The sequence below is a fragment of the Erithacus rubecula genome, assembly GCF_903797595.1.
Source record: "Erithacus rubecula genome assembly, contig: SUPER_33_unloc_1, whole genome shotgun sequence".
Lineage (NCBI taxonomy): Eukaryota > Metazoa > Chordata > Aves > Passeriformes > Muscicapidae > Erithacus > Erithacus rubecula.
The window spans coordinates 658,508-686,198 of NW_027636168.1; the positions used below are offsets into that span (position 1 = coordinate 658,508).

A 27,691-nucleotide genomic window follows, 5' to 3' on the forward strand; every position below is an offset into this window, starting at 1 on the left:
CCCCCCCTCTCTGGGGGTGTTTTTTGGGTGTGAATTTGGGGGTCTGGGGTCACATGATGCCGTTGGTGAGGTACTGGAAGCCGTCGTAGAGCTTGGTGGTGAGCGAGCGCATGGAGCCGTCGACCATCTGCTCCACCAGCAGCTGCAGCTGCTCCTCGGTCAGGTTCATGTGGAAACGCTCCTTGAGGTGCCTGATGGTGGAGGAGCCATGGAAACAGGGCAGCTGGGAGCCTGGAAAATGGGAAAAATGGGAAAAATGGGAAAAATGGGAGATGAGAGAGTGGGGAATGGGAAACGGGGCAGCTGGGAGCCTGGGGAAATGGGAAAAATGGGAAAAATGGGAAAAATGGGAGATGAGAGAGTGGGGAATGGGAAACAGGGCAGCTGGGAGCCTGGGGAAAATGGGAAAAATGGGAAAATGGGAAAAATGGGAAAAATGGGAGATGAGAGAGTGGGGAATGGGAAACGGGGCAGCTGGGAGCCTGGGGAAAATGGGAAAAAATGGGAAAAATGGGAAAAATGGGGAATGAGAGAGTGGGGAATGGGAAATGAGAGAGTGGGGAATGGGAAAAATGGGAAATGAGAGAGTGAGGAATGGGAAAAATGGGAAACAGGGCAGCTGGGAGCTTGGGAAAGGGGGGAAAAATGGGAAATGAGACAATGGGAAAATGGGGAAAATGGAATAAACTGGGAAACGGCAGCTGCGAGAGCTGGGAGAGAGGAGAAAAATTGGGAAAAACTGGGAAATGTGGCATCTGTGAGCTTGGGAAAGGGGGAAAAATGGGCAATGAGAGAGTGGAAAATGAGCAAGCAGAGTGGGATGGCAGAGAAGCAGCCCCACCTTGCTGCATGATCTCCACGATCTGCACCACCTTGTCCATGTGCTTGCGGGCGGCGATCAGCCCCTGCAGCATCAGCATCTTGTAATAATTGAACATGTCCCCATCCAGGCCACCCATCACCTGCCAGGGACACAGACAGATGGCACTGGGACATCTGGGGGGGCAGAAGCCCACGGGACCCCAGGGACCCCCCACTCACGTCCACGAACTCGGTGGTGAGTTTGAAGGCCGAGGTCTCGAAGCCCAGGTTGCGCGGGGAGCTGGACAGGATGAAGCCAAAGTCAATGTGGATGATGTGACCCTCAGCATCCAGCAGGATGTTCCCATTGTGCCTGGGGGGAATTCCAGGGAAATCCCATCAAAATCCCCAAAAAAATCAGTGAAATTACACAGAAATCCCATTGAAGGATCATAAAAATCCCATTAAAGACCCTCAGCATCCAGCAGGATGTTCCCGTTGTGCCTGGGGGGAATTCCAGGGAAATCCCATCAAAATCCCAACAAAATTCACAGAAATTACACAGAAATCCCATTGAAGGACCATAAAAATCCCATTAAAGACCCTCAGCATCCAGCAGGATGTTCCCATTGTGCCTGGGGGGAATTCCAGGGAAATCCCATCAAAATCCCAACAAAAATCAGTGAAATTACACAGAAATCCCATTGAAGGACCATAAAAATCCCATTAAATACCAATAAATGCCATTAAAGGCCCTCAGCATCCAGCAGGATGTTCCCATTGTGCCTGGGGGGAATTCCAGGGAAATCCCATCAAAATCCCAACAAAATTCACAGAAATTACACAGAAATCCCATTGAAGGACCATAAAAATCCCATTAAAGACCCTCAGCATCCAGCAGGATGTTCCCATTGTGCCTGGGGGGAATTCCAGGGAAATCCCATCAAAATCCCAACAAAAATCAGTGAAATTACACAGAAATCCCATTGAAGGACCATAAAAATCCCATTAAATCCCATTAAATCCCATTAAATGCCATTAAAGACCCTCAGCATCCAGCAGGATGTTCCCATTGTGCCTGGGGGGAATTCCAGGGAAATCCCATCAAAATCCCCCAAAAAAATCAGTGAAATTACACAGAAATCCCATTGAAAGCCCATAAAAATCCCATTAAATACCAATAAATGCCATTAAAGACCCTCAGCATCCAGCAGGATGTTCCCATTGTGCCTGGGGGGAATTCCAGGGAAATCCCATCAAAATCCCAAAAAAAAATCAGTGAAATTACACAGAAATCCCATTGAAGGACCATAAAAATCCCATTAAATCCCATTAAATCCCATTAAATCCCATTAAATACCAATAAATGCCATTAAAGACCCTCAGCATCCAGCAGGATGTTCCCATTGTGCCTGGGGGGAATTCCAGAGAAATCCCATCAAAATCCCAAAAAAAATCAGAGAAATTACACAGAAATCCCATTGAAGGACCATAAAAATCCCATTAAATACCAATAAATGCCATTAAAGACCCTCAGCATCCAGCAGGATGTTCCCATTGTGCCTGGGGGGAATTCCAGGGAAATCCCATCAAAATCCCCAAAAAAATCAGTGAAATTACACAGAAATCCCATTGAAGGACCATAAAAATCCCATTAAAGACCCTCAGCATCCAGCAGGATGTTCCTGTTGTGCCTGGGGGGAATTCCAGGGAAATCCCATCAAAATCCCAACAAAAATCAGTGAAATTACACAGAAATCCCATTGAAAGCCCATAAAAATCCCATTAAAATCACATTAAATCCCATTAAATGCCATTAAAGGTCCTTGGTGTCCAGCAGGATGTTCCCATTGTGCCTGAGAGAATTCCACAGCAATCACATCAGATCCTGTTCAAGTTCCACAGAAATTCCATGGAAATTCCATTAAAATCCCATTAAATCCCATTAAAGGCCCTCAGCACCCAGCAGGATTCTCCTGTTGTGTCTGGGGAAAAATTTCCTGGGATTTCAGGGAATTTTCATCAAAATCCTGACAAAATGCTGTGAAATTCCATGAAAATCCCATCAATTCCCATTGAAATTCCTTGGATATCCATGGAAATCCATGAAAATTCCATGAAGTTCCACTTAAATCTCATTGAACACTGTCAAAATTCCATTAAATTCCATAAACATCCCATTGAAATTCCATGGAAATCCCATTAAATGCCATTAATATTCCTTGAAATTCCTCAAAAATCCCATCAAATCTCATCGAAATCCACTGGAAATCCCATGCAAATCCCACTGAAGTACCATTAAAATCCTATTAAATTCCATTAACATTTTTTAAAAAAAGGAAAAAGCATCCCCCAAAGACACAAAAAAATTGCAAAAAAAAAAAATCAAAAAAAACCTCAAAAATTCCCCAAAAATTCTATTAAAATGCCAAGAATTTTCCCCATCCCCAGGTGAGTGTCTGACCTGTCCTTGACCTGCAGCAGGTAGCACACCAGGCAGGAGCTGGCACCGAATTCCTGACAAATCCCCAAAAAAAAAAATCCACAAAAAATACAAAAAAAAAATGAAAAAAATCGGAAAAAACCCCAAAAAATTCCTAAAAAATCCCTGAAGAATGCCAAGAGCTTTCCCCATCCCCAGGTGAGTTTCTGACCTGTCCTTGACCTGCAGCAGGTAGCACACCAGGCAGGAGCTGGCACCGAATTCCTGATAAATCCCCAAAAATCCACAAACAAAATCCCCGAAAAATACAAAAAAATAGTGAAAAAAATTCCAAAAAATTCCTAAAAATTCCCTGAAGAATGCCAAGAGCTTTCCCCATCCCCAGGTGTATCTCTGACCTGTCCTTGACCTGCAGCAGGTAGCACACCAGGCAGGAGCTGGCACCGAATTCCTGATAAATCCCCAAAAATCCACAAACAAAATCCCCGAAAAATACAAAAAAATAGTGAAAAAAATTCCAAAAAATTCCTAAAAATTCCCTGAAGAATGCCAAGAGCTTTCCCCATCCCCAGGTGAGTTTCTCACCTGTCCTTGACCTGCAGCAGGTAGCACACCAGGCAGTAGCTGGCACTGAATTCCTGCTAAATACCAAAAAATCCGCAAACAAAATCCCCGAAAAATACAAAAAAATAGTGAAAAAAATCGGAAAAAAACCCCAAAAAATTCCTAAGAAAATCCCTAAAAATGCCCCCAAAATGCCCCACCCCAGGTGAGTCTCTGACCTGTCCTTGACCTGCAGCAGGCAGCACACCAGGCAGGAGCTGGCACTGAATTCCTCCTGCTAAATACCAAAAAATCCGCAAACAAAATCCCCGAAAAATACAAAAAAATAGTGAAAAAAATTCCAAAAAATTCCCAAAAAATCCCTGAAGAATGCCAAGAGCTTTCCCCATCCCCAGGTGTGTCTCTCACCTGTCCTTGACCTGCAGCAGGTAGCACACCAGGCAGGAGCTGGCACCGAAATCCTGATAAATCCCCCCCAAAAAATCCCCGAAAAATACAAAAAAATAGTGAAAAAAAATTCCAAAAAATTCCTAAAAAATCCCTGAAGAATGCCAAGAGCTTTCCCCATCCCCAGGTGAGTCTCTGACCTGTCCTTGACCTGCAGCAGGTAGCACACCAGGCAGTAGCTGGCACCAAAATCCTGCTAAATCCCCAAAAATCCGTAAAAAAAATCCACAAAAAATACAAAAAAATAGTTTAAAAATTCCAAAAAAAACCCAAAAAATCCCTGAAGAATGCCAAGAGCTTTCCCCATCCCCAGGTGAGTTTCTGACCTGTCCTTGACCTGCAGCAGGTAGCACACCAGGCAGGAGCTGGCACCGAATTCCTGACAAATCCCCAAAAAAAAAAAATCCCCGAAAAATACAAAAAAATAGTGAAAAAAAACCCCAAAAAATTCCTAAAAATTCCCTGAAGAATGCCAAGAGCTTTCCCCATCCCCAGGTGTGTCTCTCACCTGTCCTTGACCTGCAGCAGGCAGCACACCAGGCAGTAGCTGGCACCGAATTCCTGATAAATCCCCAAAAAAAAAAAAATCCCCGAAAAATACAAAAAAATAGTGAAAAAAATTCCAAAAAACTCCTAAAAAATCCCTGAAGAATGCCAAGAGCTTTCCCCATCCCCAGGTGAGTGTCTGACCTGTCCTTGACCTGCAGCAGGTAGCACACCAGGCAGGAGCTGGCACCGAATTCCTGCTAAATACCAAAAAATCCGCAAAAAAAAAAACCCCGAAAAGTACAAAAAAATAGTGAAAAAAATCGGAAAAAAACCCCAAAAAATTCCTAAAAAATCCCTAAAAATGCCCCCAAAATGGCCCAAGCCCTGTTTCTCACCTGTCCTTGACCTGCAGCAGGTAGCACACCAGGCAGGAGCTGGCACGGAATTCCTGACAAATCTCCCCCAAAAAATCCCCGAAAAATACAAAAAAATAGTGAAAAAAATTCCAAAAAATTCCTAAAAAATCCCTGAAGAATGCCAAGAGCTTTCCCCATCCCCAGGTGAGTTTCTGACCTGTCCTTGACCTGCAGCAGGTAGCACACCAGGCAGGAGCTGGCACCGAATTTCTGCTAAATACCAAAAAATCCGTAAAAAAAATCCACAAAAAATACAAAAAAATAGTGAAAAAAATCGGAAAAAAACCCCAAAAAATTCCTAAAAAATCCCTGAAGAATGCCAAGAGCTTTCCCCATCCCCAGGTGTGTCTGACCTGTCCTTGACCTGCAGCAGGTAGCACACCAGGCAGTAGCTGGCACGGAATTCCTGACAAATCCCCAAAAAAAAATCCCCAAAAAATACAAAAAAATAGTGGAAAAAAATATGAAAAAAACCCCAAAAAATTCCTAAAAAATCCCTGAAGAATGCCAAGAGCTTTCCCCATCCCCAGGTGTGTCTCTGACCTGTCCTTGACCTGCAGCAGGTAGCACACCAGGCAGTAGCTGGCACCGAAATCCTGATAAATCCCCCCAAAAAATCCCCAAAAAATACAAAAAATAGTGAAAAAAATCGGAAAAAAACCCCAAAAAATTCCTAAAAATTCCCTGAAGAATGCCAAGAGCTTTCCCCATCCCCAGCCCTGTTTCTGACCTGTCCTTGACCTGCAGCAGGTAGCACACCAGGCAGTAGCTGGCACCGAATTCCTGCTAAATACCAAAAAATCCGCAAACAAAATCCCCGAAAAATACAAAAAAATAATGAAAAAAATCGGAAAAAACCCAAAAAAATTCCTAAAAAATCCCTAAAAATGCCCCCAAAATGGCCCAAGCCCTGTTTCTCACCTGTCCTTGACCTGCAGCAGGCAGCACACCAGGCAGGAGCTGGCACCGAAATCCTGATAAATCCCCCCCCCAAAAAAATCCCCGAAAAATACAAAAAAATAGTGAAAAAAATCTGAAAAAAACCCCAAAAAATCCCTGAAGAATGCCAAGAGCTTTCCCCATCCCCAGGTGTGTTTCTGACCTGTCCTTGACCTGCAGCAGGTAGCACACCAGGCAGTAGCTGGCACCGAATTCCTGACAAATCCCCAAAAAAAAATCCCCAAAAAATACAAAAAAAATAGTGAAAAAAATTCCAAAAAATTCCTAAAAAATCCCTGAAGAATGCCAAGAGCTTTCCCCATCCCCAGGTGTGTCTCTGACCTGTCCTTGACCTGCAGCAGGTAGCACACCAGGCAGGAGCTGGCACTGAATTCCTGCTAAATACCAAAACATCCATTAAAAAAATCCCCGAAAATATAAAACAATAGTGAAAAAAAATCCTAAAAATTCCTAAAAATTCCCTGAAGAATGCCAAGAGCTTTCCCCATCCCCAGCCCTGTCTCTGACCTGTCCTTGACCTGCAGCAGGTAGCACACCAGGCAGTAGCTGGCACCGAATTCCTGTTAAATACCAAAAAATCCGCAAACAAAATCCCCGAAAAATACAAAAAAATAGTGAAAAAAATCGGAAAAAAACCCCAAAAAATCCCTGAAGAATGCCAAGAGCTTTCCCCATCCCCAGGTGAGTGTCTCACCTGTCCTTGACCTGCAGCAGGTAGCACACCAGGCAGTAGCTGGCACCGAATTCCTGCTAAATACCAAAAAATCCGCAAACAAAATCCCCGAAAAATACAAAAAAATAATGAAAAAAATCAGGAAAAAAACCCCAAAAAATTCCTAAAAAATCCCTGAAGAATGCCAAGAGCTTTCCCCATCCCCAGGTGAGTGTCTGACCTGTCCTTGACCTGCAGCAGGTAGCACACCAGGCAGTAGCCCGCACAGCTGCGCACGAAGTTGCGCTGGGCGCTCAGGAAGGACTCGCTGGTGCTGGGGCCGTGCTCCTGCAGGAAATAGTCCAGCAGCGACAGCGCCGATTGCTTCTTGATCTGGTGCAGGGACACGGCGCTCAGCACCGGCTCGATCATCCCGCTGTCAGCTGAGATCACCAGGATCTTGTAGGGCTTGATCCACAGCGGCACGCGCTCCTGCTCCCAGATGGACTGGGGAAATCACAGGAAAATGGGGTTAAATCATGGTAAAATGGGGTTAAATCATGTTAAAATGGGGTTAAATCATGGTAAAATGGGGTTAAATCATGTTAAAATGGGGTTAAATCACATTAAAATGGGGTTAAATCACAGTAAAATGGGGTTAAATCACATTAAAATGGGGTTAAAGCACATTAAAATGGGGTTAAATCACATTAAAATGGGGTTAAATCACAGTAAAATCCGCGCTCCTGCTCCCAGATGGACTGGGGAAATCACAGGAAAATGGGGTTAAATCATGGTAAAATGGGGTTAAATCATGGTAAAATGGGGTTAAATCACAGTAAAATGGGGTTAAAGCACAGTAAAATCGGGTTAAAGCACAGTAAAATCCGCGCTCCTGCTCCCAGATGGACTGGGGGAAATGGGTTAAAATCACAGTAAAATGGGGTTAAATCACAGTAAAATGGGGTTAAATCATGTTAAAATGGGGTTAAATCACATTAAAATCCGCGCTCCTGCTCCCAGATGGACTGGGGAAATCACAGGAAAATGGGGTTAAATCATGGTAAAATGGGGTTAAAGCACAGTAAAATGGGGTTAAATCATGGTAAAATGGGGTTAAATCACATTAAAATCTGCGCTCCTGCTCCCAGATGGACTGGGGAAATCACAGGAAAATCATAGCAAATCACATTAAAATTGGGTTAAATCACAGTAAAATGGGGTTAAAGCACAGTAAAATCGGGTTAAATCACAGTAAAATGGGGTTAAATCACATTAAAATGGGGTTAAATCATGGTAAAATGGGGTTAAAGCACAGTAAAATGGGGTTAAATCACATTAAAATGGGGTTAAATCACATTAAAATCTGCGCTCCTGCTCCCAGATGGACTGGGGAAATCACAGGAAAATCATAGCAAATCACATTAAAATTGGGTTAAATCACAGTAAAATGGGGTTAAAGCACAGTAAAATCGGGTTAAATCACAGTAAAATGGGGTTAAATCACATTAAAATGGGGTTAAATCATGGTAAAATGGGGTTAAAGCACAGTAAAATGGGGTTAAATCACATTAAAATGGGGTTAAATCACATTAAAATGGGGTTAAATCACATTAAAATCCGTGCTCCTGCTCCCAGATGGACTGGGGAAATCACAGTAAATGGGGTTAAATCATGGTAAAATGGGGTTAAATCATGTTAAAATGGGGTTAAATCACATTAAAATGGGGTTAAATCACATTAAAATGGGGTTAAATCATGTTAAAATGGGGTTAAATCACAGTAAAATGGGGTTAAATCACATTAAAATGGGGTTAAATCACATTAAAATGGGGTTAAATCACATTAAAATTGGGTTAAATCACATTAAAATCCGCACTCCTGCTCCCAGATGGACTGGTGAAAAATGGGTTAAAATCACATTAAAATCATGTTAAATCACATTAAAATTGGGTTAAATCACATTAAAATCATGTAAAATCACATTAAAATCCATGCTCCTGCTCCCAGATGGACTGGTGAAAGGCAGGTTAAAACTAGGTTAAAATCCTGTTAAAATCACATTAAAATGGTGTTAAAATTACATCAGTTCCTGTTAAAACCCACACTCCTGCTCCCAGATGGACTGGAGGGAAAAACCCCATTAAAATCTCATTAAATCAGGTTAAAGTCACAATAAAATTAGGTTAAAATCAATAAAATTGTGTTAAAATCAGGTTAAAATCACACGAGATCCATTAAAATCCACACTCCTGGTCCCAGATGGACTGCAGGGAAAAATGGGGAAAATCCCATGAAAATGGCATTAAATCAGATTAAAACCACATTAAAATTGTGCTAAAACCAAGTTAAAGTCCCATCAGATCCATTAAAATCCTGCTCCTAGATGGACTGGGGGAAGGAAAACAAGAAAATGGCAAAAAAATCCCGTTAAAATCACATTAAATCCAATTAAAATCATGTTAAAACCCCCAGGAAACCCGTAAAAACCCGGGGTTTTTTTGAGGGATTTTTTTCAGGGATGATTGAGGGATTTTTGGGGGATTTTTGGGGGTTGGGATTGGGGGGATGTCCCCACCTGGAGCTGTTTGAGCACCTGGAAGGCCAGCAGCTCCTGCCGCAGGTCGTCGCCGCATTTGACGATGACGGAGAGGAGACGCCACGAGGGGAGGTGCCCGTAGGGAGAGGCTTCCCTGATCCTCCTGGAAAAATGGGATCAAAAGGGCTTGGAAAAGCTCTGGGAGTGTTCTGGGGATGTCTTTGTGTCATTAAATTCAATAAAATTCCATCCAATCCCATGAAATTCCTAAAATCTAATCCAATCCCATGAAATTCCTAAAATCCCCATTTAATCCCATTAAGTGCCAATAAAATCCTATCCAATCCCATGAAATTCCTAAAATCCCATCCAATCCCATTAAATGCCAATAAAATCCCATCCAATCCCATGAAATTCCTAAAATCCCATCCAATCCCATTAAATGCCAATAAAATCCCATCCAATCCCATGAAATTCCTAAAATCCCATCCAATCCCATTAAATGGCAATAAAATTCCATCCAATCTCATTAAATTCCAAAAAATCCCATTCAATCCCATGAAATTCCTAAAATCCCATCCAATCCCATGAAATTCCTTAAATTCACATCCAATCCTATTAAATGCCAATAAAATCCCATCCAATCCCATTAAATGCCAATAAAATTCCATTTAATCCCATTAAGTGCCAATAAAATCCCATCCAATCCCATGAAATTCCTAAAATCCCATCCAATCCCATAAAATTCCTAAAATCCCATCCAATCCCATGAAATTCCTAAAATCCCATCCAATCCCATGAAATTCCTAAAATCCCATCCAATCCCATTAAATGCCAATAAAATCCCATCCAATCCCATGAAATTCCTAAAATCCCATCCAATCCCATTAAATGCCAATAAAATCACATTCAGTCCCATTAAATTCCAATAAAATCCCATCCAATCCCATTAAATGCCAATAAAATCCTATCCAATCCCATGAAATTCCTAAAATCCCATCCAATCCCATTAAATGGCAATAAAATTCCATCCAATCTCATTAAATGCCAATAAAATCCCATCCAATCCCATTAAATGCCAATAAAATTCCATCCAATCCCATTAAATGCCAATAAAATCCCATCCAATCCCATGAAATTCCTAAAATCCCATCCAATCCCATTAAATGCCAATAAAATCCCATCCAATCCCATTAAATGGCAATAAAATTCCATTCAATCCCATTAAATGACAATAAAATTCCATCCAATCCTGTGAAATTCCTAAAATCCCATTCAATCCCATGAAATTCCTAAAATCCCATCCAATCCCATGAAATTCCTAAAATCCCCATTTAATCCCATTAAGTGCCAATAAAATCCTATCCAATCCCATTAAATTCCAATAAAATCCCATCCAATCCCATGAAATTCCTAAAATCCCATCCAATCCCATTAAATTCCAATAAAATCCCATCCAATCCCATGAAATTCCTAAAATCCCATCCAATCCCATTAAATGCCAATAAAATCCCATCCAATCCCATGAAATTCCTAAAATCCCATCCAATCCCATTAAATGCCAATAAAATCACATTCAGTCCCATTAAATTCCAATAAAATCCCATCCCATCCAATCCCATTAAATGGCAATAAAATTCCATCCAACCCCATTAAATGGCAATAAAATTCCATCCAATCCCATTAAATTCCAAAAATCCCATCCAATCCCATTAAATGCCAATAAAATCACATTCAATCCCATTAAATTCCAATAAAATTCCATCCCATTCAATCCCATTAAATTCCAAAATTCCCATCCAATCCCATTAAATGCCAATAAAATTCCATCCAATCCCATTAAATTCCAAAAATCCCATCCAATCCCATTAAATGACAATAAAATTCCATCCAATCCCATTAAATTCTATCAAAATCCAATTAAATCCCATGGAATTCCATCCAATCCCATTAAAATCCCATCAAATCCCATTAAATGCCAATAAAATCCCAACCAATCCCATTAAATGCCAATAAAATTCCATCCAATCCCATTAAGTTCTATCAAAATCCCATAAAATTCCATGGAATTCCATTAAAATCCCCACTAAAATCCCATCAAAATCACATTAAAATCCCATCAAAACCCCGAATATTTCCATAAAATGCCATCAAAATCCCATTAAAAATCCCATCAGGACATGCACCTCAAACCTCCCAAAAAACCCCAGAGATTTTCCCAGCAGGAATTCCAAGTATGGAATTCACCCCAGGAGAGAAAAACCCAAAATCCTTCGGGAACCTCAGACCCCAAAAATCGGAATTCGGGCAAATGCCGGGACTCGTTTCTCTGGGGATTCTCTAGAATTCCAAGGAGATTTTGGGAATTCCAAGGAGGTTTGTGGGATTTCCAAGGAGGTTTTTGGGAATTCCAAGGAGGTTTTTGGGAATTCCAAGGAGATTTTGGGAATTCCAAGGAGGTTTGTGGGATTTCCAAGGAGGTTTTTGGGAATTCCAAGGAGATTTTGGGAATTCCAAGGAGGTTTGTGGGATTTCCAAGGAGGTTTTTGGGAATTCCAAGGAGATTTTGGGAATTCCAAGGAAGTTTTTGGGAATTCCAAGGAGGTTTTTGGGAATTCCAAGGAGGTTTTTGGGAATTCCAAGGAGGTTTTTGGGAATTCCAAGGAGGTTTTGGGAACTCCAAGGAGTTTTTGGGAATTCCAAGGAGTTTGTGGGAATTCCAAGGAGGTTTTGGGAATTCCAAGGAGATTGTGGGAATTCCAAGGAGGTTTTGGGAATTCCAAGGAGTTTGTGGGATTTCCAAGGAGTTTGTGGGAATTCCAAGGAGTTTGTGGGAATTCCAAGGAGTTTGTGGGAATTCCAAGGAGTTTGTGGGAATTCCAAGGAGGTTTTGGGAATTCCAAGGAGATTTTGGGAATTCCAAGGAGTTTGTGGGAATTCCAAGGAGGTTTTTGGGAATTCCAAGGAGATTTTGGGAATTCCAAGGAGATTTTGGGAATTCCAAGGAGTTTGTGGGATTTCCAAGGAGTTTGTGGGATTTCCAAGGAGTTTGTGGGAATTCCAAGGAGATTGTGGGAATTCCAAGGAGTTTTTGGGAATTCCAAGGAGATTTTGGGAACTCCAAGGAGATTTAGGGAACTCCAAGGAGATTTAGGGAATTGCCAGTTTCCTACCTGACTTTCTCCTGCCAGGGCTCCTTGAGGGCCACGGCCGAGGGGTCCTCGGGGTCCCTGCGGAAGGCGGTGGGCGTGTGCGCCAACTGCTCCGAGAGACGGCGCCTGCGGGGCCGGGACACGGCACAGGGATGGAGGGAGACAGGGATGGAGGGAGACAGGGATGGGGCAGGGAGACAGGGATGGAGGGAGACAGGGATGGAGGGAGACAGGGATGGAGCAGGGAGACAGGGATGGAGGGAGACAGGGATGGAGGGAGACAGGGATGGAGCAGGGAGACAGGGATGGAGGGAGACAGGGAGACAGGGAGACAGGGATGGAGCAGGGAGACAGGGATGGAGGGAGACAGGGATGGAGCAGGGAGACAGGGATGGAGGGAGCAGGGAGACAGGGAGACAGGGATGGAGGGAGACAGGGATGGAGGGAGACAGGGATGGAGCAGGGAGACAGGGATGGAGGGAGACAGGGATGGAGCAGGGGGACAGGGATGGAGCAGGGAGACAGGGATGGAGGGAGACAGGGAGACAGGGATGGAGCAGGGGGACAGGGATGGAGCAGGGGGACAGGGAGACAGGGATGGAGCAGGGGGACAGGGATGGAGGGAGACAGGGATGGAGCAGGGAGACAGGGATGGAGGGAGCAGGGGGACAGGGATGGAGCAGGGAGACAGGAATGGAGGGAGCAGGGAGACAGGGATGGAGGGAGACAGGGATGGAGCAGGGAGACAGGAATGGAGGGAGCAGGGAGACAGGAATGGAGGGAGCAGGGAGACAGGGATGGAGGGAGACAGGGATGGAGCAGGGAGACAGGAATGGAGCAGGGAGACAGGGATGGAGCAGGGAGACAGGGATGGAGCAGGGAGATAGGGAGACAGGAATGGAGGGAGCAGGGAGACAGGAATCACAGAGTCAGGGATCACAGAGACAGGGATACAGGAATGGAGGGATCACAGGAATAGAGGAATCACAGAGTCAGGGATACAGGAATGGAGGGAGCACAGAGACACAGAGTTCAGGAATCCCAACAATCCCAATCCAGCAATCCCAGAGTCCAGGAGTCCAGGAATCCCAGAAACCAGCAATCCCAGAGTCCCAGAATCCCAGCAATCCCAGAATCCCAGCAATCCTGTGGGGAAATTCCCAAAATTCCATGGGAAAACCCCCAGAATTCCATGGGAAAATCCCCAGGATTCCATGGGGAAAAATCCCAGAATTCCATGGGGAAATTCCCAAAATTCCATGGGAAAATTCCCAGGATTCCATGGGAAAATTCCCAGAATTCCATGGGGAAATTCCCAAAATTCCATGGGAAAACTCCCAAAATCCCATGAGGAAATTCCCAAAATTCCATGGGGAAAAATTCCCAGAATTCCATGGGAAAATACCCTGAATCCTATGAGAAAATTCCCAAAATTCCATGGGGAAATTCCCAAAATTCCATGGGGGAAATTCACAGGGATTACATGGAAAATTCATGGAATCACATGGGAAAATTCATGGAGATTTCATGGAAAAACTCCAGGGAATTCCATAGGAAAATTCTGGGATTACATAAAAAAAATCTGGGATTTCCATGGGAAAACTTATAGGATTTCAATCCAGGCAAGGTTGAGATTCCAGAGTTTTCCATGGAAGAATTCATGGGATTACACGGAAAAAATCCAGAATTTTCCATGAGAGAATTCTGGGAATTCCATGGGGAAATAAATGAAATTCCATGGGGAAACTCATTGGAATTCCATGTGAAAATTATGGGATTTTCAATGGGAAAATTCACAGGATTAGATGGAAAAATTTGCAGGATTTTCAATGGGAAAATTCACAGGATTAGATGGAAAAATTTGCAGGATTTTCCATGAGAAAATTCACAGGATTAGATGGAAAAATGTGCAGGATTTTCCATGAGAAAATTCACAGGATTAGATGGAAAATTTTGCAGGATTTTCAATGGGAAAATTCACAGGATTACATGGAAAAATTTGCAGAATTTCACTCTGGGCAAGGTGAAAATTCCAGGATTTTTGCCCTGGAGAACGTCAGAATTCCAGGATTTTTTGGGAGGGAAAACTCTCAGATTTCTGCTCTGGGGAATGCCAGAATTGCAGGATGTTTTCTGAGGAATAGTTGCTGGATTTCTGCTCTGGAGAATTCCCATTCCCCGCTCACCGGATGTCCCCGGCCGCGATGAACACGGGCTCACGGCTCTCCTGGCTGGTGATGGAATCCACAGAGAACTGGGAGATGTTGTCACAGCTGTTGGTGTGCATCTCTGGGAGCTGCAGCAATTCCAGGAAATCCCATCAAAATCCCATCAAATCTTGTCAAAATCCCATCAAATCCCATCAAATCTTGTAAAAATCCCATCAAATCCCATCAAATCTCGTCAAAATCCCATCAAATCACATCAAAATTCCATCAAATCCCATCAAATCCCATCAAATCACGTCAAAATCCAATCAAATCACGTCAAAATCCCATCAAATCCCATCAAATCTTGTCAAAATCCCATCAAATCCCATCAAAATCCCATCAAATCTCGTCAAAATCCCATCAAATCCCATCAAATCCCATCAAAATCCCATCAAATCTCGTCAAAATCCCATCAAATCTCGTCAAAATCCCATCAAATCACGTCAAAATCCCATCAAATCTCGTCAAAATCCCATCAAATCCCATCAAATCCCATCAAAATCCCATCAAATCTCGTCAAAATCCCATCAAATCCCATCAAATCACGTCAAAATCCCATCAAATCCCATCAAATCCCAGCAAATCCCATCAAATCTTGTCAAAATCCCATCAAATCTCATCAAAATCCCATCAAATCCCATCAAAATCTCATTAAATGCCATTAAAACCCTATCAAATCCCTTAAAATTCCATAAAAATCCCATAGAATAGTGTGAAATCCCATAAAAATCCCATCAAGTCATGTTAAATCCCTTGGGGACACCTTGGGGTTGGTTCCACCACCCTGGGGACACCTTGGGGACACCTTGGTGACCCTGCTCCTCCCTAAAACCCCACTCCCAATATCCCCACCCCCATGGGGACACCTTGGGGTTGGTCCCACCACCCTGGGGACACCCTGGGGTTGGTTCTATCCTCTTGGGGACACCCTGGGGACACCCTGGTGACCAAACCCCCCTCCTTGCTCTCCCACCTCCATGGGGACACCTTGGGGTTGGTTCTATCCTCTTGGGGACACCTTGGGGACACCCTGGTACCCACCCCTCCCCTGCCCCACCTCCATGGGGACACCTTGGGGACACCCTGGTGCCCAAACCCCTCTCCTTGCTCTCCCACCTCATGGGGACACCTTGGGGACGCCCTGGTGCCCGCCCCTCCCCTGCCCCACCTCCATGGGGACACCTTGGGGACGCCCTGGTGCCCACCCCTCCCCTGCCCCACCTCCATGGGGACACCTTGGGGACGCCCTGGTGCCCACCCCTCCCCAGACCCCGTCCCCTGTCCCACCTCCATGGGGACACCCTGGGGTTGGTTCTATCCTCTTGGGGACACCCTGGTGCCCAAACCCCTCTCCTTGCTCTCCCACCTCCATGGGGACACCTTGGGGACGCCCTGGTGCCCGCCCCTCCCCTGCCCCACCTCCATGGGGACACCTTGGGGACGCCCTGGTGCCCGCCCCTCCCCTGCCCCACCTCCACCTGCAGCTCCCCGATGTCGTCCACGGCCCAGGCCTCGTCGTCGTTGTCGTAGTTGGGCACGGCGCTGCAGGCGGGGCGCGCCTCGGGCCCCACGCCGCACTCGGGCAGGTTCTCGGCCGAGCGCGTGCTGCGGATGCGGTTCTCGGGGATGCGCGCCGGCACGCTCGCCGTGTCGAAGTTGTCGCACTCCAGAACCTCCACGTAGATCAGGTAGGGAGCCTGGGGGACAGGGGGGTGTGGGGTGAGCGTGGGGATACCCAGGGGTGGGGTCTGGGGGGGAATTGGGGGGTTTGGTGAGGGTGGGAGTTGGAGGGTCTCGAGGGGGGTTTGGATAATTCTGGCTGTACCGGAATTCCCAGAGCTGGAAGTGACACCTCCAGAGACTTGTCAACATTCCCATTGTATCCCAACTCCCATTTCCCACCTCAAATCCCATTTATTTGCCACCCCAAATCCCATTTCCTATCCCAAATCCCATTTATTTCCCACCTCAAATCCCATTTCCCACCCCAAATCCCATTTCCTATCCCAAATCCCATTTATTTCCCATCCCCAAATCCCATTTCCTATCCCAAATCCCATTTATTTCCCACCTCAAATCCCATTTCCTATCCCAAATCCTATTTATTTCCCACCTTAAATCCCATTTATTTCCCACCTCAAATCCCATTTATTTCCCATCCCAAATCCCATTTGCTATCCCAAATCCCATTTCCCAACCCAAATTCCCATTCTTTATTCCCCCCACCTTGTCCTTGGAGTTGAGCACCACGGCCTGGCAAGTGAGGTGCTCAAATGCCAGGAATCACCACCTCCAACCCTCTCCCACCATTCCCATTGGATCCCAAAGCCCATCCCCACCTTGTCCTTGGAGTTCAGCACCACGATCTGTGAGTGAGGTGCTCAAATCCCAGGAATCACCACCACCAACCCTCTCCCACCATTCCCAACTCATCCCAAACCCCAATTCCCACCCCAAGCCCCATCCCCACCTTGTCCTTGGAGTTGAGCACCACGGCCTGGCAAGTGAGGTGCTCAAATGCCAGGAATCACCACCTCCAACCCTCTCCCACCATTCCCACTGGATCCCAAAGCCCAAAGCCCACCTTGCCCTTGGAGTTGAGCACCATGATCTGTGAGTGAGGTGCTCAAATCCCAGGAATCAGCACCTCCAACACCCTCCCACCATTCCCAACCCATTTCAAACCCCAATTCCCACCCCAAGCCCCACGCCCACCTTGTCCTTGGAGTTGAGCACCACGATCTGTGAGTGAGGTGCTCAAATCCCAGGAATCAGCACCTCCAACCCTCTCCCACCATTCCCAACCCATTTCAAACCCCAATTCCCACCCCAAGCCCCATCCCTCCATCCCCACCTTGTCCTTGGAGTTGAGCACCATGACCTGTGAGTGAGGTGCTCAAATGCCAGGAATCACCACCTCCAACCCTCTCCCACCATTCCCACTGGATCCCAAAGCCCAAAGCCCATGCCCACCTTGTCCTTGGAGTTGAGCACCATGATCTGTGAGTGAGGTGCTCAAATCCCAGGAATCACCACCTCCAACACCCTCCCACCATTCCCAACCCATTTCAAACCCCAATTCCCACCCCAAGCCCCATCCCCACCTTGTCCTTGGAGTTGAGCACCACGGCCTGGCTGTGTGGCACCCTGACCACGTGGTGGGGGAAGGCGGCGGTGGGCAGCCAGGCGCGCGCCGGCAGTTTGTGGTTGAGCAGGGACAGCTCGGAGATGAGTCTCTGTGTCTTCTGCTCCTTGGTGGGCAGCGTGGCCAGGCGCTTGCCAATGGCCATCAGAGACTTGATGAACTCGCGCTCCGGGGCCAGCCGTGCTGGCTGGGGGTGCCAGGGAAAAGGGCATGGAAATAAAGGGTTTGGAGGGAAAAATGGAGAAAATGGAGTTAAAAAATTGAAGTGATGTTGGTGGTTTTTAATAGGAGGAATTTCCTGATCTTTCCTCTTCCCTGCTCTTCCCCCTGCCCAGCTTTTCACTTTTCCCGCTCCGGGTCCAGCTGCACCGGCGGGGGGGTCCCAGGGAAAAGGGGATGGAAATAAATGGTTTGGAGGGAAAAATGGAGAAGATTGAGTTAAAAAATGGAGGTGATGTTGGTGGTTTTTAATAGGAGGAATTTCCTGATCTTTCCTCTTCCCTGCTCTTCCCCCTGCCCAGCTTTTCTCTTTTCCCGCTCCGGGTCCAGCTGGGGAGGTGGATCCAAGGAAAAAGGGGTGAGATGAAAATAAAAAGTCTGGAGGGAAAAAGGAGAAAAATGGAGTTAAAAAATGGAGGTGATGTTGGTGGTTTTTAATAGGAGGAATTTCCTGATCTTTGCTCCTCCCTCTTCTCTGTTCTTCCCATCCCAGACTGCCTGGAAAAGGGTTGGGATGAAAAATAAAAAGTTTCGGGGAAAATGAAGAAAGAAAGAGGAAAACGAAGAGGAAATGAAAGAGGAATGAACAAGAAAAGAGAATGAAAGAGGAAAATTATGTTGGAGGTTTATTAGTGGGAGCAAATTTCTGATTTTTCCTCTTTCCTGCTCTTCCCCCTTCCCAGCTTTTCCCTTTTCCCACTCCGGGGCAAGCTGGAGGTGGATCCAAGGAAAAACAGGTGGGATGGAAATAAAGAGTTGGGAGGGAAAAAGAAGAAAAATGGAGTTAAAAAACTGAGGTGATGTTGGTGGTTTTTAGTAAGAGGAATTTCCTGATTTTTTGCTCCTCCCTCTTCTCTGTTCTTCCCTCTTCCCATCCCAGACTGCTTGGAAAAGGGTTGGGAACCGTTGGGATGAAAAATAAAAAGTTTTGGATAAAAGGAAGAAAGAGTTAGGAAAGAAAGAGGAAAATGGAGCTGATGTTGGTGGTTTATTAGTGGCAGCAAATTCCTGATCTTTCCTATTTCCTGCTCTCCCCTTTTTCCTCTTCCCTTTTCCTACTTTTCCTTTTCCCCTTTTTCTGCTCAAGAGCCACCTGGGCTGGCTGGAAAAGGAAAAATATTGGGAAAAAAGAAGGAAAATGAGGAGGAAATATTTTGTAGTGGGAGCAAATTCCTGATCATTCCTTTTCCCACCCCATGCCATGGGATCTTCCCTCCTCTCATTTTTCCCTGCTCTTCCCTCTTCCCATCCCAGTCTGCCTGGAAAAGGGTTGGGATGAAAACTAAAAATTTGGGAAAAAAGCAAGGAAAATGGAGCTGATGTTGGTGTTTGTTTAATAATAAAATTCCTGCCCTTCCCCTTTCTTACTCTTCCCACTTTTCCCTCTTCCCATCCTTCCCTTTTCCCTGCCCCTTTTCCCCTCCCTCATCCCAGATCCTGGAAATTTGGGATTTTTCCACCCCTACCCCAGCAGAGCAGGATCCCAGCACTTTTTCCTTCCCACTGGAATTTATTTCCACCCCCCTAAAATCCCATTTGGGTGCTGGAATTCCAGCACTGACATTCCCAGTCCTGCTGGATTCCCAGGATTTGGGATTATCCATTTGGGAGGATCCTCACTCCCAACCCTCCAAATTCCCAGGATTTGGGATTTTCCAGATTCCCAGGATTTGGGATTATCCATTTGGGAGGATCCTCACTCCCAACCCTCCAAATTCCCAGGATTTGGGATTTTCCAGATTCCCAGGATTTGGGATTATCCATTTGGGAGGATCCTCACTCCCAACCCTCCAAATTCCCAGGATTTGGGATTTTCCAGATTCCCAGGATTTGGGATTATCTGGATCCCTGAGATTTAGGGAAATCCTCACTCCCAGCCCCTCCAAATTCTTGGATTTGGGAGGATTTGAAATCCCAAAATTTTGGGATTATTCCAAAATCTCCCCCCACCCCCTCCCTGGTGTCCCAACCCCACAATCCCACAGGGATTTGGGATTTCCCTTTGGATTCTCACACAGATCCCAAATTTCCACTCCACATTCCCACAATCCAGGCTGATTTTTGGGATCTCTGATCATGCTGGAAAAGGCACATGCACAAAGCCAAGGGAAAAAACGCCAGAAAAATCAGGAATATCACAGAGCAACAGGAAAGGAATCAGGGGAAATCAAGGAAAGGAGGGTCAGGATTTGGGAATTTATTGGATTTGCAGTCCAAGCCCAAAAATTCTTCAGGAATTCTGGGATAACTCTCAGCTTCCCTGCCCCCACCTGGCTCCAGGCACAGGGGAAATATTCCAGAGGTTCCCAATCCCAAAAATTCCTTCAGCTCTCCAAAGGTTGAATCCCATTCCTGGAAAAATTCACAATTCCAGGATTGTTTTTAAGGGGAACTCCCAGAGCAATGTCAGAATTCTGAAATTTGGGATCAAATCCTGACAAAATTCCCAAATCCAGGTGTGGGAACAGTCCCTGGGAATTCCCAGAGCTGGGAAAAATCCAGGAATTCCAGGAAAAGTCTAAAAAAAAAAAATTATGGAATTCTTCCCAAAAAAATCCCCATGCTGGAGGAAATCATGGACTACACATTCCCAAAAAAAAAAAAAAAAAGGGGAAAAGGGCTGATTCTGGAGAGAAAAATCAGGAAAAATGCCAGGATTCGATTGGAATTTTCATGGGGAAAAAGAAAAAAATTAAAAGAATGAAATCAATGATTGGCAAGGAAAAAAAAAAATGGAAAAAAAGCAAATTAATCCAAATTTTGGGAGCCAAATTCTGAGGGAAACCAGCATTTCCTCTTCCACCTGCAATGGAAAAGTGGGAAAAGTGGGAATTTCCTCATTTCCAGATGGATTTTGGTGGGAAAAATGGGATTTTCCTTGATTTTATCCCAAATTCCTCATTCTGAGGAAACACCCTGCTGGCAATGCCAAGATTTTTTTTTTATTTTTTTATTTTTTTGGGAATATTTGAGGAATGCTGGAAAATTCCAGAGAGGTGGAAATGGAGGAAATGCTGCAGAGGGAAGAGGGAACCTCTGGAAAAAAAAATTTGGGATCAGAACTTACGGGAGCCAGGGATTTATCCAGGCTTTCCGTACTCGAGGAGAATTCCTGGGAAAAGCAGGAAAAAAAACAAAAAAAAAAAAGGGATTTGGGGCAGTTTTTTGGGGAATATTTTTCCATAGGGAAGAGAGGAAGGAGAAGGGAAAAGGGGGAGAAAAAGCAAAGTTTAGCTCCAGGTTCACTTCCAACAATTCCCAAGTTTTTGGGGTTTTTCTTTGGTCTCATCTCCTTGGAATTCTGGGGATTTTTCCAGGAAAATTCCACGGATCTCAAGGGGGATGGGATCAAAGTGGAGCAGATCTGAGCTCAGAATTTCAGGATTTTCCCCGTTTTTCTCCTCTTTGGGATTCATTATCCCACCCTGGATGGCTCCAGCTCTGAATTCCTTGGATTTCTGAGCTTTTCCATCACCAAATCCACCTTTTTTTCCTTCCCTGGATTCTTGTTCATCCCCAGTTTCAGCACATCAAACAGATCCCATGGAAACGATCCTGAAAATTCCCAAAATTCCAATTTTTGGGGCTGTTTTTATCACTGGGAAATTCCTGATTTATTCAAAGTTTTCCTGCCATTCCCACATTTCCCTCCAATCTCCATCCCAAGGGATTCCCATCCCAAATATCCCAAAATTCCAAAATTCCAGCACAGTCCATGATTTTCTTCCTGAAAGGGAATCCAATGGAACTTCACTCTATAAAAACTGGGAATTTTGGAGCTAAAATTCCCAAAAAATTAAAAAAGGGACACCCAGGTCTGAATCCCACCTGGAGGGAAAATGATCCCAAATTTTCCCTGCCCTGATGAATTTTGGGATCATTTCCCATCAAATTTCCCTGCTTTTTCCAAGGAATTCCTGGATTCTGGAAGGAAAACCAGCCAGAGCTTCCAAGAATTCTGGGATTTTTGAAGGATTTTTGAGGGATTTTTGGGGATCCAGGGCTGGAGTCTCCCTGTTTCTGTGCTCTCCCAGCTTTTTTTGGATGGTTTCCAGGAGTTTCCTCATCCATAATTTATGGCCAAGCTCTGGTTTCCACCTCCTCCTTTTCCATATTAAAAATTCATCCTGGTGGGAACAGCCCTGGATTTTTTTCCGGGGTTGTTTTGGTCCCGAATCCAGCCTGGAAAATTCCTTCCCAATCCTTCCTTCCATCTTTATCCCAATTCCCAGAGTTTGGAACAATCCTTGGCTCTTTCCAAGGATTGCCAGGGGAATTCCCAGCAGGGTCAAAGTTTGGATTTCTGATCCATTTCCTTGGAATTTCCAACCATTCCCAGTCAATCCCAACCATTGCCAGTCATTCCCAGTCAAACCCAGTCATTCCCAGTTTCCCAAGGGTGGATTCCACCCTCTGGAAAATTCATTTTTCCCAGATTTGGGAAGCACCACTCCCAAAATCTGCTTCCAGCAGCAGCTCAGGGCTCCTTCCCCACCTGCAATTCCCAGCTTGTCCTGGGATCAGCCTTGGAGCACAACTCCGACCCCAGAGGAAATTTGGGATCAATCCCAAGGCACCACCATGACTCTAAAGGATTTCTGTGATGAATCCCAAGGAATAACCACAATCCCAGAGGAATTTTGGGATCAATCCCAAGGAATAACCACAATCCCAGAGGAATTTTGGGATCAATCCCAAGGAACAACCACAGGATTTTCCCAGTTCCCTGAGCCTTGGAGCACAACCCCAAATCTGAGAGAGCTCTGGGATGAATCCCAACGAACCACCATGAGATTTTCCCAACACACCAATTCTTGGAGCACAAGGCCAATCCCAGAAGAGTTCTGGGATGAATCCCAAGGAAAAAACACTGGATTTTCTCAGTTCCCTGAGCCTTGGAGCACAACCAGAACCTTGGAACAGCTCTGGGATAATCCCAAGGAACCACCATGGGATTTTCCCAACACCCCAATTCTTGGAGCACAACACCAATCCCAGAAGAGCTCTGGGATCAATCCCAAGTCCCAACCCCACAGAACTCCCCATCCTTTACCTCCTCCTTGCTCTCCACCTTGGGATTGCTGGATCAATCCCAAGTCCCAACCCCACAGAACTCCCCAGGAACTCCCCATCCTTTACCTCCTCCTCGCTCTCCACCTTGGGATTGCTGGATCAATCCCAAGTCCCAACCCCCCAGAACTCCCCAGGAACTCCCCAGCCTTTACCTCCTCCTCACTCTCCACCTTGGGATTGCTGGATCAGTCCCAAGTCCCAACCCCCCAGAACTCCCCAGGAACTCCCCATCCTTTACCTCCTCCTCACTCTCCACCTTGGGATTGCTGGATCAATCCCAAGTCCCAACCCCCCAGAACTCCCCATCCTTTACCTCCTCCTCACTCTCCACCTTGGGATTGCTGGATCAATCCCAAGTCCCAACCCCCCAGAACTCCCCAGGAACTCCCCAGCCTTTACCTCCTCCTCACTCTCCACCTTGGGATTGCTGGATCAGTCCCAAGTCCCAACCCCCCAGAACTCCCCAGGAACTCCCCATCCTTTACCTCCTCCTCACTCTCCACCTTGGGATTGCTGGCCGTGCGTTTCAGGTTGCTGCTGAGGCTGATGGACACCGTGGCGTCCGACTTGGACCTCTGGTGAGTCCGTTTGGACGGCGACAGGGCCGTGTCGGCGCCGAGCGCTCCGAGGGCGGGCAGCTCCCTCCTCCTGCCCGCCGGCTTCAGCTCGTCGGAGAGGATGAGGCGGCGCAGCTTGGTGCCGCGCGAGTGGCGCTGCGTGGAGATGTGCATGTCCGAGGAGTAGGCGCCCAGCAGCAGCGCGCAGCGCAGCGAGAAGTCGATGCTCTGGCGGCAGCGGTGCACGATGTAGGGCTTGATGGCGTCGCCCACGTCCTCGTCCATGTGGATGTACATGTTGAGCAGCTGCGGCAGGTAGAAATCCACCTCGTCGTCGCGGAAGCAGAAGAGGCGGTTGCCGATGTAGGCCTGCACGCCGGGCTCCTTGGAGTTGTACAGGTAGGAGATGGCCATGGAGATGTCGAAGAGCTTGGACTCGAAGAGGCGCAGCAGCCACGACTGCTTGGCCTGGTGCTGGCGCTTCCTGGCCGTGCGGGCCGCCGGCGCGTTCTCCTCCTCCTCCTCGCGGATGGGCGGGTCGTCCAGGCAGCGGATCTGGCAGCTCTCTCCGTTGGGGACGCGCTCGGCGCGGGGCGAGCCGTGCAGCTGCTTGACCTTCTCCAGGACCTCCTGGCAGGCTCTCTTGGCCACCTCGGCGTCGATGAGCGCCAGCTCGCCCACGCCCTCGCTGATGACGCTCAGGGGGGAGCCCCCGGGGCTGCAGCTGCCCTGGGCTGGGCTGGGATCCGGGCTGATCCCGGCGGGACACGCCGCGGGACGGTCGCCCATGGTGGAGGGAGGGCGGCGCGGCTCAGAGCTGGGCAAACGGGAAAATTGGGGTTAAAAAGGGGGGAAATTGGGGTTATAGTGGGGGAAAACTCAGGATTAAATTGGGGAAAGATGGGTGTTAAACTGGAAAAATATTGTGGTGGAATTGGGAAAAATTTGGATTATATCGGGGAATAATTTGGCCCATGGTGGAGGGAGGGCGGCGCGGCTCAGAGCTGGGCAAACGGGAAAATTTGGGTTAAAAAGGGGGGAAATTGGGGTTATAGTGGGGGAAAAGTCAGGATTAAATTGGGGAAAGATGGGTGTTAAACTGGAAAAATATAGCGATGGAATTGGGAAAAATTTGGATTATATCGCGGAATAATTTGGGTTAAATCGGGGAAAAATCGGGATAAAAATGGGGAAAAATTGGGGGAAATTGGGAAGAATTTTGAATAAATTGGGGAAAAATTCAGGATTAAAGTGGGGAAAATTCAGGATTAAACTGGGAAAAAATTGGCGTTAAACTGGGAAAAAAGTGGCATTAATTGGGAAAAAAGTGGCATAAACTGGGAAAATTCAGGATTAAATTGGGGAAAATTGGTGTTAAATAGGAAAAAAATGTGGGGCTAAATTGGGGAAATTTTGGGTTATACTAAGGAAAATTTAGAATAAATTGGGGGAAAAAGGGAATTAAGTCATGGAAAATTTGCATTAAATTGTGAAAAATTTGGATTATATTGGAAAAATACGGATTAAACTGGGGAAAAATAGGCATTAAATTGGGGAAAAAAATTGGAATTAGGTCTGGGATTCAAGGGGAGAAACCCAGGATACACCTGAAGGGAAGATGGACATTGTGAATTTTTTTCCCTGTTAAATTCAGATTTTTCCTTGTTAATTTAAGGATTTGCTTTATCCCTTTGTTTTTCCAATTCCCAAACAAATGAGGGAAACAAAACCCTCAGGAATTTTCCCTAAATATTCCAAGTGATTCAAACCAAGGTCACATCCCAGACACCATTTTTTCTTTTTTTTTCCCACTTTTTTTCCCACTTTTTGTCCCAGATGCCCAAATCCTGATCAAAGTCTGAGAGTTTCATTCCAAATCCCACATTCCTGAAATTTTTGTGGCTCTTAGATCCCAAAAACCCCACGAGAGCAAAAAAAAAAAAAAATATTCCTGATGCTCCAATTTTTCAACAAATTAAAAAAAAAAAAACAGGGGTGGAAATTTGGGATTTTGCACTTCCTCAAAATTCCCATCCCCGTTTTTCTACAGATCCCAGATTTTTTTCTTCTTCTGTCCCAATCCCAAATCCAAGGACACCCAAAAATTCCAAAAATTCCAGGGATTCCCTCCCTTCCCTCATCCTAAAAAAAACATTTAAATTTTTTCCCTTTTCCCAAAAAAAACCCCAGGATTCCAAAACCAATCCCACAATCTTGGAATTCTCTCCTCCACGGATCATATTCTCTTTACAAATTCCCAATTTTTGAGGTTTTCCAAGTTTTCCCAAAAGTTGGGAAATAAACTAGGAAAAGGAAGGGGAGAAAAAAAAAAAAAAAAGAACAGGAATCAAAATTCCTGGAATTCCAGGAGGAAAAATCACCCAGGAATCCCAGAAATTATCCAGGAATTCCTGGAGCAGAAAACTCTCAGAATTCCAGAAATTATCCAGGAATTCCAGAAATTATCAAGGAATTCCAGGACCTGAAATCTCCGATGAATTTCATGGAGCAGAGCCCTGAAATCCCACTCAGAATTCCAAGTAAAAAAGAAAAATCAGGGATTGTTTTCAGGAGAAACATGTTTTCCATGAGATCCACACCAGGAATGACCCCAAAAACTTTTCCAGCACCGGGAAAAAAAAACCTGGAAAATCCAATTTTCCACCCAGTTATTCCCTCCCGGATTACAGGGAAGCGGAGGGAATTAAAAGGGATTAAATATAATTATTTCTCATTATACAACTCCGCACCAACTCCAGCCGAAGTTTTTCAGGGAAAACATTCCCTAGGGGGTGAGAGACCCTCGTCAATCCCAACTTTGTGTTATTTATGGAATTTAAAAGAGGATTTTGGACAATTCCAAAGCTCCCAGAGGCACCAGATGGCCCCGGGCGGGGGGAGGGGGGGGGGTGGCAAATCCCTCATGAGGAAAAAAAAGGCTCTGGAAGGGGAATTGCGCCACTTCCCCCGCGGGGAGCGGGGCTTTGGGGAAATAAGTAAATAAATAAATAAAAATAGGAGGAGGATTGGGGCTGAGGTACCTGGAGCGATCCCATCCCGCGCGGCTCCGCTCGGCGAGCCCGGCCCTGAGGCCGGCGCGGGCGGCTCATCCCGGCCACCGGCGGCTGCTGCTGCTGCTGCTGCGGGGGAAAAGGCGGAAAAACAACCAAGAAATCACCATAAAAACCCTCCGCGAGGAAAAAGGCGATTTCCTGGGCAGCTCCTGCGCCACGAAGCGCCGGCGGAGGCCGCGGGGGGAATCAAGAGGAGGAGGAGGAGGAGGAGGCGAGGCCGGACACGGAGCGGCCGCGGAACCGCCGGGGGGACCGGGCTGAGGGGGGGAAGAGGCCGCGGAAGGGCCGGAGAGGGTTCGGCGGGGCCGGGCTCACCTCGGGGGAGCGGGGAGGAGCGGGGCGGCGGGGAGAGGAGCGGAGGGGTCGGGAGGAGGCGGGGGAGCGGGGCCGGCGGAGCGGGGCCGGTGGAGCGGGGCCGGTCGGAGCCTCCCCAGGCCCGGCCCGGCGCCGCCTCACGGGGCTGAGGGGCGGCCACAGCGCCCCCTGGCGGGCCGGCGGCGCGGCGCGGCGAGGGGCGGGGCTTGTGGGACAGCGGGCGTGGTTTGTGTACTTATATGGATATGTGGGCGTGGTTTAAATATTAATATGGTGGTGGGCGTGGTCATTGTGCGGCGTTGAGGGAGCGTGGCTTCGTTACGAAAGTGGGCGTGGTCGATACACCAGAAGCGGAAGAAGCCGTGGTAATGTACATATATGGTAAAGGGGGCGTGGTCTCGTTGTGTTTGGGGGCGTGGCCCCGGCACGGAACAAACTCAAGGGTTCCGCGCTTGACGAAATTCGGAGATTTTGGAGGGGAAAAATCGCCTCGGTTGTCGCTGTCACCACGCGGCGGGGTTGTTGTCCTCGGTGTCCGTGTTCTCTTCCACTGCCACGGTCCCTTCCCAGTGCCTGTGTCCCCTCCCAGTGCCCGTGTATCCTCCCAGTGTCCCCTCCCAGTGCCAAAGTCCTCT

General features: G+C 46.5%; 1 protein-coding gene across 8 annotated transcripts; it reads right to left on the reverse strand.

The window, feature by feature from the left end:
* On the reverse strand, window positions 1–27,229 carry PI4KB (phosphatidylinositol 4-kinase beta). Of its 8 annotated transcripts, XM_079329547.1 has the most exons (14): window positions 27,057–27,229; window positions 26,709–26,801; window positions 23,614–24,484; window positions 23,177–23,194; window positions 21,105–21,149; window positions 17,778–18,005; window positions 16,146–16,370; window positions 14,650–14,759; window positions 12,485–12,589; window positions 9,351–9,474; window positions 7,014–7,279; window positions 1,042–1,174; window positions 842–962; window positions 1–231 (listed from the first exon to the last, which is right to left on the reverse strand). In XM_079329547.1, exons 3-14 carry the CDS (start codon window positions 24,454–24,456, stop codon window positions 50–52), a joined length of 2,400 nt encoding a protein of 799 aa, XP_079185673.1. In that variant the 5' UTR covers window positions 24,457–24,484; window positions 26,709–26,801; window positions 27,057–27,229; the 3' UTR covers window positions 1–49. The 8 variants fall into 8 exon arrangements, with proteins under 8 accessions (XP_079185673.1, XP_079185674.1, XP_079185672.1 ...); XM_079329548.1 differs by lacking the exon at window positions 23,177–23,194 and having other exon boundaries at window positions 23,596–24,484; window positions 26,709–26,798; XM_079329546.1 differs by lacking the exon at window positions 23,177–23,194 and having other exon boundaries at window positions 23,596–24,484.
* Window positions 27,230–27,691: the final 462 nt, after the last annotated feature.